Source organism: Calidris pugnax, unplaced genomic scaffold (assembly GCF_001431845.1).
Source record: "Calidris pugnax isolate Ruff unplaced genomic scaffold, ASM143184v1 scaffold593, whole genome shotgun sequence".
Taxonomy (NCBI): Eukaryota; Metazoa; Chordata; class Aves; order Charadriiformes; family Scolopacidae; genus Calidris; species Calidris pugnax.
The window spans coordinates 307046-320327 of record NW_015092181.1 but is presented as its reverse complement, the minus strand read 5'-3'; the positions used below and the strand labels follow the sequence as shown (position 1 = coordinate 320327).

Below are 13282 nucleotides of genomic sequence, written 5' to 3'. Positions count from 1 at the left end.
CAGGTCCTTTTCTGCCAGGCAGCTCTCCAGACACTGCCCCCAGCCTGTAGCACTGCATGGGGTTATTGTGACACAAGTGCAGGACCCAGCACTTGGCCTTGTTGAACTTCACCCCATCGATCCAGCCTGTCCAGACCCCTCTGTAAAGCCCTTCTACCCTCCAGCAGGTTGACGCTCCCGCCCAACTTGGTGTCACCTGCAAATTTACTGAGGGTGCACTCAATCCCTCATCGAGATCGATGAAGATGTTAAAGAGAACCAAGCCCTGAGGTGCACCACATGTGACTGGCTGCCAACTGGATTTAACTCCATTCACCACCAATCTCTGGGCCCGGAAATTCTTGAGCTACGTTTATTGTTTCATTTGGTTTTATGGAGTAAGAAAAAAGCATTAATTTGTCCTCTCTTTCACTTCACAACAAGAACCACGATTTCTTTCCTACCCTTAGTAAGGATCAAGTAAGCGTGCTGGTTTGTGGCTTGCTGGGAGAGAAAGAAAAAAAGGAGAGAGGGAACTGACAGGTTTTGCTTTGCTGCAAACATAGAGACTGGAAACCTACGATCTTTTTAGACAGAATGCAAAAGACTTCTCTCAAAATCCTGAGTACTCTCAGTCAGGGTGTTAGAATTTGAGCTGAGGTAGCTTCACCCCTGAATTCTCCTGCAGAGAAACTGTAACCAAAATACCACGGAAAAAACAGTCCTGCAAGGCCTCATTAATATTGACTGTGTAATTGAATGATTCCAGGGTCTTATTAGGAAGAACGATAATGGTGTGCAGTGAATATAGTTCGTAATTACTTTCCACATCAAAATAGAGGCCATATGGATTTTACACGCATTTAACCAGCAGTGTGCTTGACACACATGTTTAGGTAGATAAATCCCATTATTTGTATGAGGTACAACTGAGTATGTGATCTCTTTGTATATGGAAAGCTATGCTAATGGATACTTAAATTGCATCATGTCTGTTTATATAATTTTATGTTTTCCTTTAGCATAAAAAGTAATGAAAAACATAAGCATTGAGTAAGCAGATGGACATAATTCCATGCTTTACATACCTTCTGTGCTTCAAAGGCCTCATTAAGGCGAATGTAATTGGTCAGAGCTCTCATCGCAATGGGAAGCTTTCCTATGGTTTTCAAGTCTATTGGTTTTTTATGGGCAGTCTTGATGAACGTATTCATCCACCAGTATGTTCCTTTGGACAACAGATTCACAAACGGTTGTAAGAATCGAACGCCAAGGTCCTGGAGATCCTCAGGAGGTTTAACTTCTTTAGGAGTTTTGAAGAAAACATACCTCTGAAATTCAGAAAAATAATGAAAGAATCATATTAAAGCCATAGAAAATAAAAGTTCACAAAGAACAGATATGAGGTCAAGGACAGTGCAGATAGTCAGTGAAACGGTCTTGGTTTCTCAGAAGTACTAAAAGAACTTAGGGATTCAAACTCAACCAATACAGCAACCCAGTTTCCTCAGGTACTGAGGAAAATCAGAGGCATCCAGTCTAGAAATAAATCATCCTAAATATTAACTATTGCTTTGTTTATGGGGTAAAAATTTGCGTATTTGTAGAAAAAAAACCCACTTCACCTTACATTTCAAATAGTACAGCCCCAGCCTCTCCCTCTGAGTTCCAGACAGCACGACATGGGACATACTAGCTTAGGCACAGCCCTGTGGCTATCACAGCGATTCGTCTTCCATCCTGTGCCACCTCACATTTAGATAGCTCAGAACATGGAGCTACCTGTGCTCTCTTGAACAAGTCTGGGAAACCACCGAACTAGAGAGCCCATATGGTACCAACAAATGTTTTCATTGGCATAAATGATGAAAGAGCGAGGATAAACTGATGGTGATTTCCTCTTGCCAAGATAAAACTTTTTCAGACACCGCTCATTTTTGGGAATGAAAAGCCAAGCCTCTTAAAAATAGACACTTCTTTTCTGAAAAGTACCCAATCACATGTTTCATACAATCTCTACTCATAACTGTACCTAAATCCTAATAATCTTAGTAGGATTTCTGGATATACTTCACTGCTATCTTTTCTCCAACCACAGTTGGAGAAATAATTCACACATCCTAGAAAAAACGGTGATGGGGTTGGGAAAGGCCATCTAGAGAAACAGTAGGAACAGCAGAAGGAAGGGAGAAGGTATAGTTGGGATTAAAGTCAAACAAGTCAATCTTCTTTCTTCTGGGAGAAGATGGGGGAAGGCAGGAGGAAAAAAACAAAAAGCGAGGCCAATGCCTGCTGTTTCTGCTAGCATAGAGACCTCACACCTTATTTTCTTTTTCTCCCCACTTCCTCCTCCTTAGTAATGGCCAACTTCCCGTGCATCCCAACCCCTTCCTTCAGCAGCTGCAGCGACAAGCCTGGCTCTCCAAAGTCTGCCACAGGCACAGGCAATAAGAAAAATCCATACAGATGCCTAGTTCATTCTGTGCATCAATGGCATCCTTTAATAATTGCAATCAAACAAAAACAACACAAAAAAGATTACAATAGGCAATGACCACTTTTATTCTTCTTTGTGACATACAACTCCACAGGGACTAAATCTCATTCAATGATGCAGTTCTATTATGAGAAAATTTATGAGCAAATCTCTCCAATGTCACATTTTAATTTCACTTTTCCCACAAGTGAATCCACTGCTTTTCATTTGTGATAGAAATACTGCATGTTGAGCACTGAGGTTTTTATTACTCTTTCTTTCAAAAATGTTACTGAAAAAGCTGCTTTTAGGCATTTTTTTGTCCTAAGTTAACAAATAAATATACATACATACAAAATACATACAAAATCCCCCAAGAAAAAACAAATACGTGACAGACACAATTCACATTGCTGAATGAATTACTGGAAAGAGTTCACAGACAAATGTGAAGGAAGCAGCAAGAAAATTTACATGGAAAAGTTTAATTTGTGCACAGAGTTAAGTGAGGGACAGGTGAAGGGAAGGATTTTGGCATTTATCTATCCAGCAGTCTCCAAACACAACTCTCAGTTTGAATCATGACTGCAGACACCACAGAGGAGAAAAAAAATAAAATATATATATAGCTGGGAGACTAGAAAGCAATCTCAGTAAATCACTTATTGTGATTGTCTCCTGGAAAATGAGAGATGTTATTTGTGCATCTAAGATACTCTCTGATAGAGCAGACAATTCCTTTCACCCAGTCTTTCCTTGCATCAGAAATACTCATTTCTGATGACTGAAACTCTGAATTATAACAGACATTTTTTAAATGAACTTGAACAGATAAAATTTATCTTAATTTAACTACAGTAGAGTCTGGCATTTTTTAAAATTATGGATACATCTGGCCTAATAAAATTGGATTAACCTTTGATTCTTAAATCTATTTCTAACCGGATTTTTCTCTCTCCTTTAGAAATGCATATCACACTAAGTACCCAGAAAGGAGAATAGGGAAAAAAACATAACCCACAACAAAAAACACAGAAGGAGACTTTCATGGTACTAACTTACCCTCACCCTGATGACATTGATTTCCACAGCTAGTAGCATCCCATATAGAACAACCAGAAGTCCTGTGAGGCAAAACCGAAGCTGAGAAAATCCAACCCCATTATCACAGAACTTTACAAATTTGATGGTTTTAGTTATGAATGCTAAAGTCCAGTAGAACAGCAATGCTGTAGGGAAAAATAAAGTTAATCAGCTCCACAGTTGCAAAAATGTACAACAGCAGTATTAAATATTCACTCAGAAAAAACGCAACAATAATATTGAAAAACAGAGAGTAGCCTTTCTCATGTCAAAACAGAAGACCAATTCCAAAAATAATGAAAATATTACGACAACGTTAGTTCCAAATTCCTTTCCAATTAGATTTGGTGAAAGTGGAAAGTTTCATAAAGTGAAGTCTGCTGAAGGAAATTTCCATCGTTTGTAAACATGAGTCTACATTATGAGTTCAAGGGAGGAGGTTGCCCCACAAGTGAAGATGGCTGTGAATGACGCTCTTCCAATTTGCTTAATGCTACAAGACTGCTATGAATTTGGCTTGAAGGAAAATTGAACTCATTACCCCTGCAGATCTCTGGGATGTATGCAGGAACCAGTATTAAAATATTTTCTCCAAATTGCTACTGCTCTATTATTCAATGCAACTTCCATATACATGATTTATAATGTAGATACACAGGCACATCAAGGAACGATGTTCTGGCATTTGTGGAACACAACTTTAACTTTTTAGAGTTCTACTGGACTTATAGTCTAAAGCGTTACTGTCAGTTACAGATAAATAATCCCTGCAGTAAGCACTGGTGATTTGAAAAGACACTCCATAGCATTCACCACACCATGACCCAGCTCCTGTTCCCCATTCTTAAGGAAATACACCTTCCAGGGTTATGTTCTTTTACATGAATCTTTCACTGTTGCTGCCATAATGGAACAGCTGGAATGCGCTCTAACTGCCAAGAAAAATGTGGATATACTTTCCAAGTGTCTTGCTGCAACACCAGAGAGTATTCAACCAAGACATTAGCAACTGCAACTTACAAATATGGATAATCATCAGGAAGTTGCATAAATTTCAAAGAGTTTGTGGGCTTCCAGCTACCTTGAGGCACCCTAGAAAGCCCTGTGGACATGTACTGTGGGGCTACCCTTTCCAAGAAAAACCAAATTCAACATGGTGAGCCCATGCAGGATTTGGGGCTGTCATTCCTGCTTCTAAGGAAATCCATTTTAATACTGTCATTTAAGTGAGAGTAAATGGAACAGGACAGGAGTACTGGGTACTAGGACATTTGCCAAGAGAGTCTATTGTCCTCTAAAACGTATAGACCAGCTTGTAAGAAGAAAGCAGTAAGATCTTGAGTATTCCAACACTGTGTTTTAGTGGCTGATGCAGTTGCAGAGAGGATTTAAAAGACAAACTTACAGAATCCCTCTTATAAATTCGTATGTGAGGCTTTCTACCACCTTCCCAACTTATACTGCAACAAATCAAATCTTCTCATTCTGCTTCAAATTGTTTCCTACCTCTGAGGCACTATTCCTTCCTATTTGTGATATGCCTGGCTCTAAAATCTCACTTAATCCAACAATGCATTCCATGTTGTTCTACTCTTAACCGTCTTTATCCTTGTGTTTTGTCTCATTCATCTTACAGCAGGCTGAGAACACATCCTTCTCAGAGTAAAGAGGACTTACACAAACATAGCACACTGAAAATCTGCACCAGCAGGACACCTGAAAAAACAACCAGCCCAAGTGGCATCTATGCAGAGCTCGTGTAAGAAGAAATAAGAACTAGCAGAGCTGTTCTCCCATTTAGGATTTAAGGGTCTATACAACCCTTTTTAAATGATTATTTTATCAGGACATTCATTTATCTTTTATCTAAGAAGTGTTAGATGTTAGTGCTAAGAAGTGCCAAATGCAACATTCTCAGGTGATAACTGACCTCCCACTGTCATACCTCCTAGAAGCATTTGAATTCATTCAGCTTTTCATTTTTTACTACAAGTGTATATAATCTAATCAGGCAAATGTTCACAGCTCCCTCAAGATAAGGCTCTGTGGAAAATATAGTAATGGCTCATTTTTAAGCTGTGTTTTTATTATCTGGGTGGTGAGAGCATATTGGCTGAGAGTTTCTAGAAATTATCACCAAGAACTTCCACTGGCCTGAACTGTAGTGCTCAGACCACTGAGGCATGCTTTCATTTCCTCCACTGCTGTAGATCCATTCTAGGTGCCTGCAGCCTGAAGGACCTCACTTTCTTTTGGGCCGTGTAAGCTAGCTCAACCCACAACACCAGGGTGTAGATTCTCACCTGGGGCCAGGCAGCTGAAAATAAAGCAATGTGGAACTCAAACTGTTCTATATCTTTATTGGATTAAGCCCAATATCTGAAGCGGTGTCTGTTTGGAGAGAAATTCTATGTACTAAGCAATAAACATTATATTTACACAATAACAGGAAGTTCCATTTTAAACAATAAACTAATTCCAAGGGAATTAGCTACAATGTCAAGGCACAAGAAATTTAAATCAGAAAATTAGATTACTGTTAAGAATGGTAAGGCAGTCCTATAACTATGATTGTATTAAAAAAAAAAAAGAACAACATTTTTCTTAAATCAAAAAATTCACGTTTCCACACTACTTTCCCTTTCAGATTAACAACTCAAAGTCCTATTGTTATTTCATAATTTTCACCTACTGTTTAATTTCTGAGGTTTATTTATCAAGCAAATAAATACTAACTTAAAAAGCAGTGCAATTCAGATGCTACCATTCTATTACATATTTTGAATGTTGAGAAAGCTAGCAAATTTTCCAGTTCAGTATGAAAACTATTCTAAAATGTGTCCTGCTAAACTGTACAACTGTTAGGCATCCATTCTGCAACACTGTGCAAAGCGCACCAAAATTAGCATTATTACAAGAGTCTCCTGGTAAAAAGGACTGGAAAAGCTATGTTTATTGAAATATAATTAAAGGTCAAAATCATACAGAGAAAAAGAGAGTCAGACAAAATCAAAGCGTTCCAATAGTTTGGACACTCAGCTGGGATCCTGAACTCAGTCATTAGCTTCAGATAATAAATATTCCAAACCTTGTCAACTTTTTTGGATAAGAGATGATAAGAACAACTATTTCAAAATAGTCCACAGCCTGAGCATAAAGCAGAAAGACAGGATCAGTAGAGGAACCTTGCGTCCTTGTCTTGCATACCCCAAGGGAATGTGCTAATCCCCAGGCCTGTTATGGTACCTGCCTCTTGCTTCTTTATAAAGAACTATGAACAGACTTGGTTCCTCTAAGGAAGGGTGAAAAAGATTTAAAAAAAAGAAAATATCTCAAAGTTTCACAGGATTGGAAAATTTTATCCTGTTCAGAATTAACGAATAGACCCTTAAGGGTGTTCTGCACTGCATCAATGAGAGGTTTCCCACTGAATATAGTATTATTTTTTTTATAAGGTTTTGTTAGCCTTTGCTTTATACAGCTACCAACTCTTTGTAAGTGTAGGAACTGATCCTGCAGCTGTGGGAGATGATGCCCTGCAGTTAGGTGGAACTTCACTGATGCTCAAGCAACAGAGGATGTCACATCAGGCCACTTACTTTACTCTCTGTAATATTAGATCTCCTCTGCAACATTTTACTAACGAAGACTCTCTTTCAGTTTCCTTTCTCATACATTCAGCAAGAAGGTTATCACCAACTTGAGCCTTCATTCATGGTTGCCATTTACCTCATTTGTATCAGGCTTTGAAAGAAAGCTGCTTCATGGCCACACTGCACCCTAGTGGGTTGAAAGCTGAGTAAAGGTATAATTTAACTATCTCATAATGGGCTAATTTGCATAATGCTATCATCGCCTAGTCCCAGTTGTCAATACAGAGCAGTTGCAATCAACACTGAAAAGTGACAGTCCTCACAGTTACATCACAATAAATTTGTGCCATCAAGATAAAGGATCGAGACTTCCAGAAATGTCTCTCTTAGCTTATCCGACAAACCCAGGACCAGTTAAAAGAAAAACAAAGACAAAAAATAAAATCAAAATCAAAGACTCTCGGCTTGTGAAGACTTTGGATTAAAATTCAAATCAGACCAACTAAGCAGGAAAGACTGTGGTATCTGATTTTATTTTTTTGCCTAAGAGTCAGATATTAAGATTAGATTTTCCAAAGGAGTCTATTCCCTGGAAATTCTTGCAAAATTAAAATTCATGATTATTAATTTTAGTATCAATAACACTTAAGTAAGTGTTTTTATTCATTGGTGCAACTGTTTATTATTCAAATATTGTCCAGAGCTTATTCAGCACCAGCGCTCTAAATACTGAACAAAATTATCATAAAAGAGAAATCTAAATCTCTACAGAGAAAGGATTATACAAAAATGGGTAATCAACTAACAGCTGTACATTTGTGCTACCCTTTCTCAATGACTTAACAGTGAGAATGCGGTACTGACACTAAATTATTAAACATTGCATTATCTATCTGAAATAACAAAAAAAGAGCCAAGAAAATCACTGCTTGTTTCTCATAGGTGAATGTAACAGGCTAGCAATGCTTTCCTGACACACAGAGTCTAGTCCTGTGAGAAGGGATTAAATAGACTGTGTTGACTTGTCAAAAAAGGAACTAAATGGCCCCACCTGGTTATAAAAGACAAAAAAAGATCCTACTTAAATGAAAGGTACAAGAAGAAAAGCAGTCCCAAATGACAAGACATAAATGTTGCTAAACCTGGAGAGAAATCTGAAGTTTTTGAAGAGGAATGATTTCCCCCACCCCCCCAAGGAATTGCAGGCTCCTTCTGCAGAAGAGGATGCTTGCTTACCACAACATGCACTTCAAAATAATTTTTAGTATTTAAAAGCTTTCTCAAACCCAGTTGTTACTGACTTTTAACCACCTGACAAAAACTAGAACAGAACTTTGATACACAGAGCTACAATGACACAAGACAAACCTTAGCAGGATCCATTAATACAGAAAACCAGCTCAAACAAAACTTGATGAGCCAGGACCACCAAAGAAATAACAGCTAACAGGATGACTAAACACGTAGACATCCACAGTCTACTTAAACTGTAGAGAACACGTCACCAGCTGCATGATTGTCAGGAGTAATGGATTTTCTATAGCTAGTTACAGCTTATTTACAGTCCTGCAGAAAATATATACTTATACATAGCATTTTCCATTCAAAAGGTCTTAAAGCAGTTTACAAAGGGAGTTTTAGGAACAGAAAGCAAGCACAAGCAGACAAAGTAATATATCGAGGGTCACAGTGAAAGTCAGTGAAATCATTCATTTCCCTTGACTCCCTGCGTATTTCAATAGACCCCATGAAGATGGTTTCAGTGTTATATCATACTTAAATGCAACGTGCTGACAAGCAGGGGAATTCAGATAGCTTTCCGAGTTAAGAATTTGATGTGCTACTTTTCCCACAAATCCAGTTTTTCCTAGAGAAGCTTTTGGCCCACTGGATCCCTGAGAACACCATACAGAATACTATTACAAGTTAAAAACATTGAAAACTATGAATTGTTCCAGGAAAACTCAGAACTGAGTCTGGTAATAGCAACCAGCAGTCCAGAATACAGGCGTAGCCTTATCCACTGTACAAGTGAGCACCGAGACTGCAATGGCCTGTCACAGAATGAACAGATGCAGCACCACTATCACATTTTCAAGTCTTGTAAGTAGTGAGACGTACCAATTAACAGCTTCGGGAAATTGGATGTTTCAATATTATGGTAATAGACAACCGATGTGATGGCCGCCAAGAATGCCATCCCAGCTGGCATGTACAGGTGTAAATGCCGTGACTCTGAAACCCTTAAAAAGAAAAAAGAGAACATATATTAAAATCAAGCTCTCTTAGCTATTTAAATGTTTCCTTTTTAATTTATGAATTGTACCCTGTACCCAGCACTGACACAGGACTATCTAGGATGAGTTATGGATGTAAGTTCTCCAATTTTCAATTGGATTTATGCTCCTAAATCACACAGTTGTATTTCAGATTCCTCCCGTCCTGAAAATGAAATGCATGTACTCCTATTTCCTACTGAAATCAATTGGAACATTGTTTAAATTAGGATAAGCAGCTCAGCTCCAAAATGAGAAAAGTTAATTTAGGCTAAACTAGTTTGGGAGCTGTCCATCAAAATATGGAGATAAGGCCAACTGAACCACAGCTTAAGATTTTCTACAGAAACGTTTTGTGGAAGCATTTCATTTTCTTTTTCCAGGAACAGCATCACAGCATGGGAATTACTTACACTGAGCTCTGTTTTCAGTAACCACAAGCCAACAAACAGAACCTACAACAGAATCATATACCCTTAAGTTTTGTCCGATAAAGCAAAACTCTCCTGACACTTTGCTTCAGGGAGCAGCAGAGGGGTCCTGCCAACTACCGTCTTTTGGGAATATGGGAATTGTTGGGCAACGTTGTTGGTTTATGCAGAGTTGGGTAAAATCACGTTTCCCTCCCTCTTTCCTCCTACCTGCCATCATCTTCTCCTCCTCCCCTTTTCTTTCTTTCACAAAAGTAATGGTGAGTCCTGTGCTGTCCAGAGGTACAATTTCCTCTGTCTCTCAACCAGCTCCAGGAGAAGAGGGACCAAGAAGCCTTCAGGACACAAACACTCACGGAAATTCACACCTTATCCTCTGAGCCTCATAGAAAATAAATTAGCATCTCTGGATTTGTTCTTTCTGCAGCAAAAGCTACCTTTATGTAGTTCAGAGAGACAATAGGGGCTGTGCTGTCAGGAAGCTGAAGATCATCACAGGATGTCATGTCTGTGAGAGCAGAACATCCCAAATGTCTAGCGGATCCACAGAAGCTCAAGAGGACCCCTTTCTGCATCTGTTCTAGGAAAGGAAAGCCCTCCCTCACATGGACATTGTGGTGGAGTCTGGCATAAATACTTAACTCCTCTGGTTAACAATGAGTTGTATGTGTATGCAGCAAAACGAGAAAAGAATCTCCAGTCTCTGAATTCCTAGTCATGCCAGTGATTTGGGGACATTGGGGCTGAATTCTCAGCAAGGAAAAACAAGCAATAGGAACAGATTTGTTCAGACAGCCTAAGCTTCAGTAGCTATCACTGCAGGAGTGGAAGATTATTTTAAAATTTATTACAGACAGAAATTACTAGAATTCCCCTACATAACCATTATCTCCAATAGGCTGCATCTACTGCTGAAGTGCCAAAGCCTTTAACAGCCAATTGCTGTCAAAAAGACTTACCAGTATGATCCTATTTGGTCTTAGAAAGCTGATGAGTCTCAAAATCTGCTTTTATTCACTAGAGCACTCACTAGCCTGCTGAGTGCTCTGGAGGCACGACTGTGGGCTGGCACTCCCCCAGTACAGCTAGAAGCTTTGATTCTCATCAGGTGACACTTATTACTTAACAGCAGCATTCTGAGTCAAGTTAAACAGCAAATAGATATAATGAGAGGGATTACTAAAGAGCAAAATAAAACAGAAAACTCAAAGCAGGAGATTTTGCTCTGAGCATCCCACACCCTGGTAACTCTGAATAAGCACAAGAAAAAATCCTTTCAAAAAAAACCTGGCACTGAAAAACATCCTATTTATATATGTTTAAGGGAAGTTATAATAATAATGATATCAGCTTCTACAGCAGAATACTGCATTGCCTTTCACTCTGGTTGGTGGATAGTTGTTATATAGATGGCTAAACAGAGATGTTTTGTTCTGTTTAACAAGGAGCTTCAGCTTTATAATCCTTGAGTTGCAAATTGATAATTGTTCTGAAAATCAGACCTTTCTTCAGAGGAAGATGATCATAGTCATTGTTATATGACATCAGCTTTTTTCATGATAAATCACTCTCCTGTATCACTTGTTTCACTTGGAATAAGCCCATATAATGTGAGCTGCTCTGCTCATGGTAACAGCAGGTGTTCTGCAAAAACACCAGAAGAACCTCGACGGGGTGTGAGATGAGGCCCAATAGATCCACTCCTCTTATTAAGATGAACACAAGTCAGTTTGTTGGGGAATGGGATGACCTACCGTGCACATGGGAGTTCTGCCTAAGTAAGGACTGTAGGACTGGGTCTTGGACATAAAACGTATCACGAAAATGTCACCATCTGCTTGAATTATTAGGATTTATTCATGATTACTCTTTGGAAAGATAGTGTCATTGAGCTGAACTAAAAATGATTAAGGTCAGTTGTGCGTGTAACTTGGCAAGGTCTGTGGAATTTCTGATACAAGGTCGGTAGGTTAATCACCAAGAATACTGATTACATGTTTATAAGCACAAGGAACATGGTCTAGATGAGAATTTAGGGAGAAAATACGTTCTCTGAAACCTTCAAAATGCTCAGTGCTACCAGAAGGTAGACATACACTTACCCATCAGACACTATGCCCTCTGCAATTTCACACACCAGCACAAACAAGAGGATAAAAGTCAGTATCCAGCGTAAATTGTGGCCAGGAAAATGAAGCCATGTGCTATGATGTATATGTACTTTGGAACTCTGACTTCCCCATCCTAAACAGGAAAAGAAAATTATAAGGAGCTTTCTTAACAACAAGAGTGACATACAAAGCTCCTGCATACAGAAAAGTACACATGTAACAAACTAGTGTATGAAAGTTGACACAACAGTGTTGTTAAATATGCACGTATTTGAATATTTGCAGAAATGTGTTCTCATTGCTTCACTTCATATGAAATAAAAATCAGTAAAGCAGACAGGACACAGCTTTAAATTCCTATACCTTTAGCAGCTTACTATCAAGTAATTACATGCATTAAACATTTTTCAAATATATTAGCACAAACACTATAATACATACACTATTTTTTCCTTAAAGAATTCACACCTTATCTTACTTTTTTTTTGTTATTTAAAGTAACTCATTCTTTTGATCTAGATAAAAATTATCAATACTGAGAAAAGCCAGATAAAACAGTTTACCCTGAGCAGTTCTTCAGCTGACCCCATTTTAACAGTTGTGTTGTGTATCAGCAGCAGCGGGGGGTGCTGAACCCCGCAGCCCGTGCCCTGGCTCTCCAGAGGCCAGACCCGGCCGAGCAGAGCGGTACCCAAAGCAGTGACCGCGGCACGTTAATTAAACCCCCGGGCCACCCACCGGTAACCCCGGTTGTACGTTATCAAATCACAGCAGCTGCAGACACGGCAAGAGTTACAGCAGCCAGACAGCCCTCCTCATTACCGGTAACGACTGGGAGGGCTGCCCGGCTGCTCTAAGTCTCCGGTAATTGCAAGACCGACTTGTCAGGTTTTCTGGTTTTTAATAGCACATTTATTTTTCGCTTCCCGCCCCGCTTGTCAAATCCTGCGGGAAAATCCCGCAGCCTCCTCCAGCGCCCATCCTGCCCCCGCGCAAGGCCGGGGGTTCACCTGCCGGGAGCCCCGCAGGCCGCCCCGTCCCGGAGAACCCCCGACAGGCAGAAAGGGGTCCCCGGGAGTGGGGCGAGGGCCGGAAAGCGGGCGGTGCGGGGCGCGCGGGCAGCCTCGGGAGCATCCCGGGGCTCGCAGCCCCCGCAGGCTCCCGGCGGGGAGCCGGGCACCGGGGGCAAGGCCAGAGCGGAGGGTGCGCGGGGGACACGCGGCACGGCGGAGCACGGAACCGCGGCGCGGTAAAACGGGGGAGGGGGGAGCGGAGACCACCAAGAGGTGCGGGGGAGGCGCGGAAGAGAACGCGGTGGAGGAGGGGGGGGGGG

General features: G+C 40.2%; 1 protein-coding gene across 1 annotated transcript; it reads right to left on the bottom strand.

The window, feature by feature from the left end:
- Positions 1-408: 408 nt before the first annotated feature.
- LOC106900250 (ATP-binding cassette sub-family C member 8-like) lies at positions 409-12077 on the bottom strand. The gene is made up of 5 exons (XM_014962245.1): positions 11941-12077; positions 9253-9374; positions 3518-3684; positions 1068-1310; positions 409-483 (listed from the first exon to the last, which is right to left on the bottom strand). Exons 2-5 carry the CDS (start codon positions 9341-9343, stop codon positions 409-411), a joined length of 576 nt encoding a protein of 191 aa, XP_014817731.1. The 5' UTR covers positions 9344-9374; positions 11941-12077.
- Positions 12078-13282: the final 1205 nt, after the last annotated feature.

What these genes read in the sequence shown, in the direction of transcription:
- LOC106900250 (XM_014962245.1), bottom strand. Translation starts at nt 9,343, where the DNA reads ATGCCAGCTGGGATGGCATTCTTGGCGGCCATCACATCGGTTGTCTAT. An exon ending in TCAATGTCATCAGGGTGAGG is followed by an intron (nt 1,311 to 3,517) that starts GTAAGTTAGTAC and finishes TCTGAATTTCAG; the next exon opens with AGGTATGTTTTCTTCAAAAC. An exon ending in AGGCCTTTGAAGCACAGAAG is followed by an intron (nt 484 to 1,067) that starts GTATGTAAAGCA and finishes TTTCTCTCCCAG; the next exon opens with CAAGCCACAAACCAGCACGC.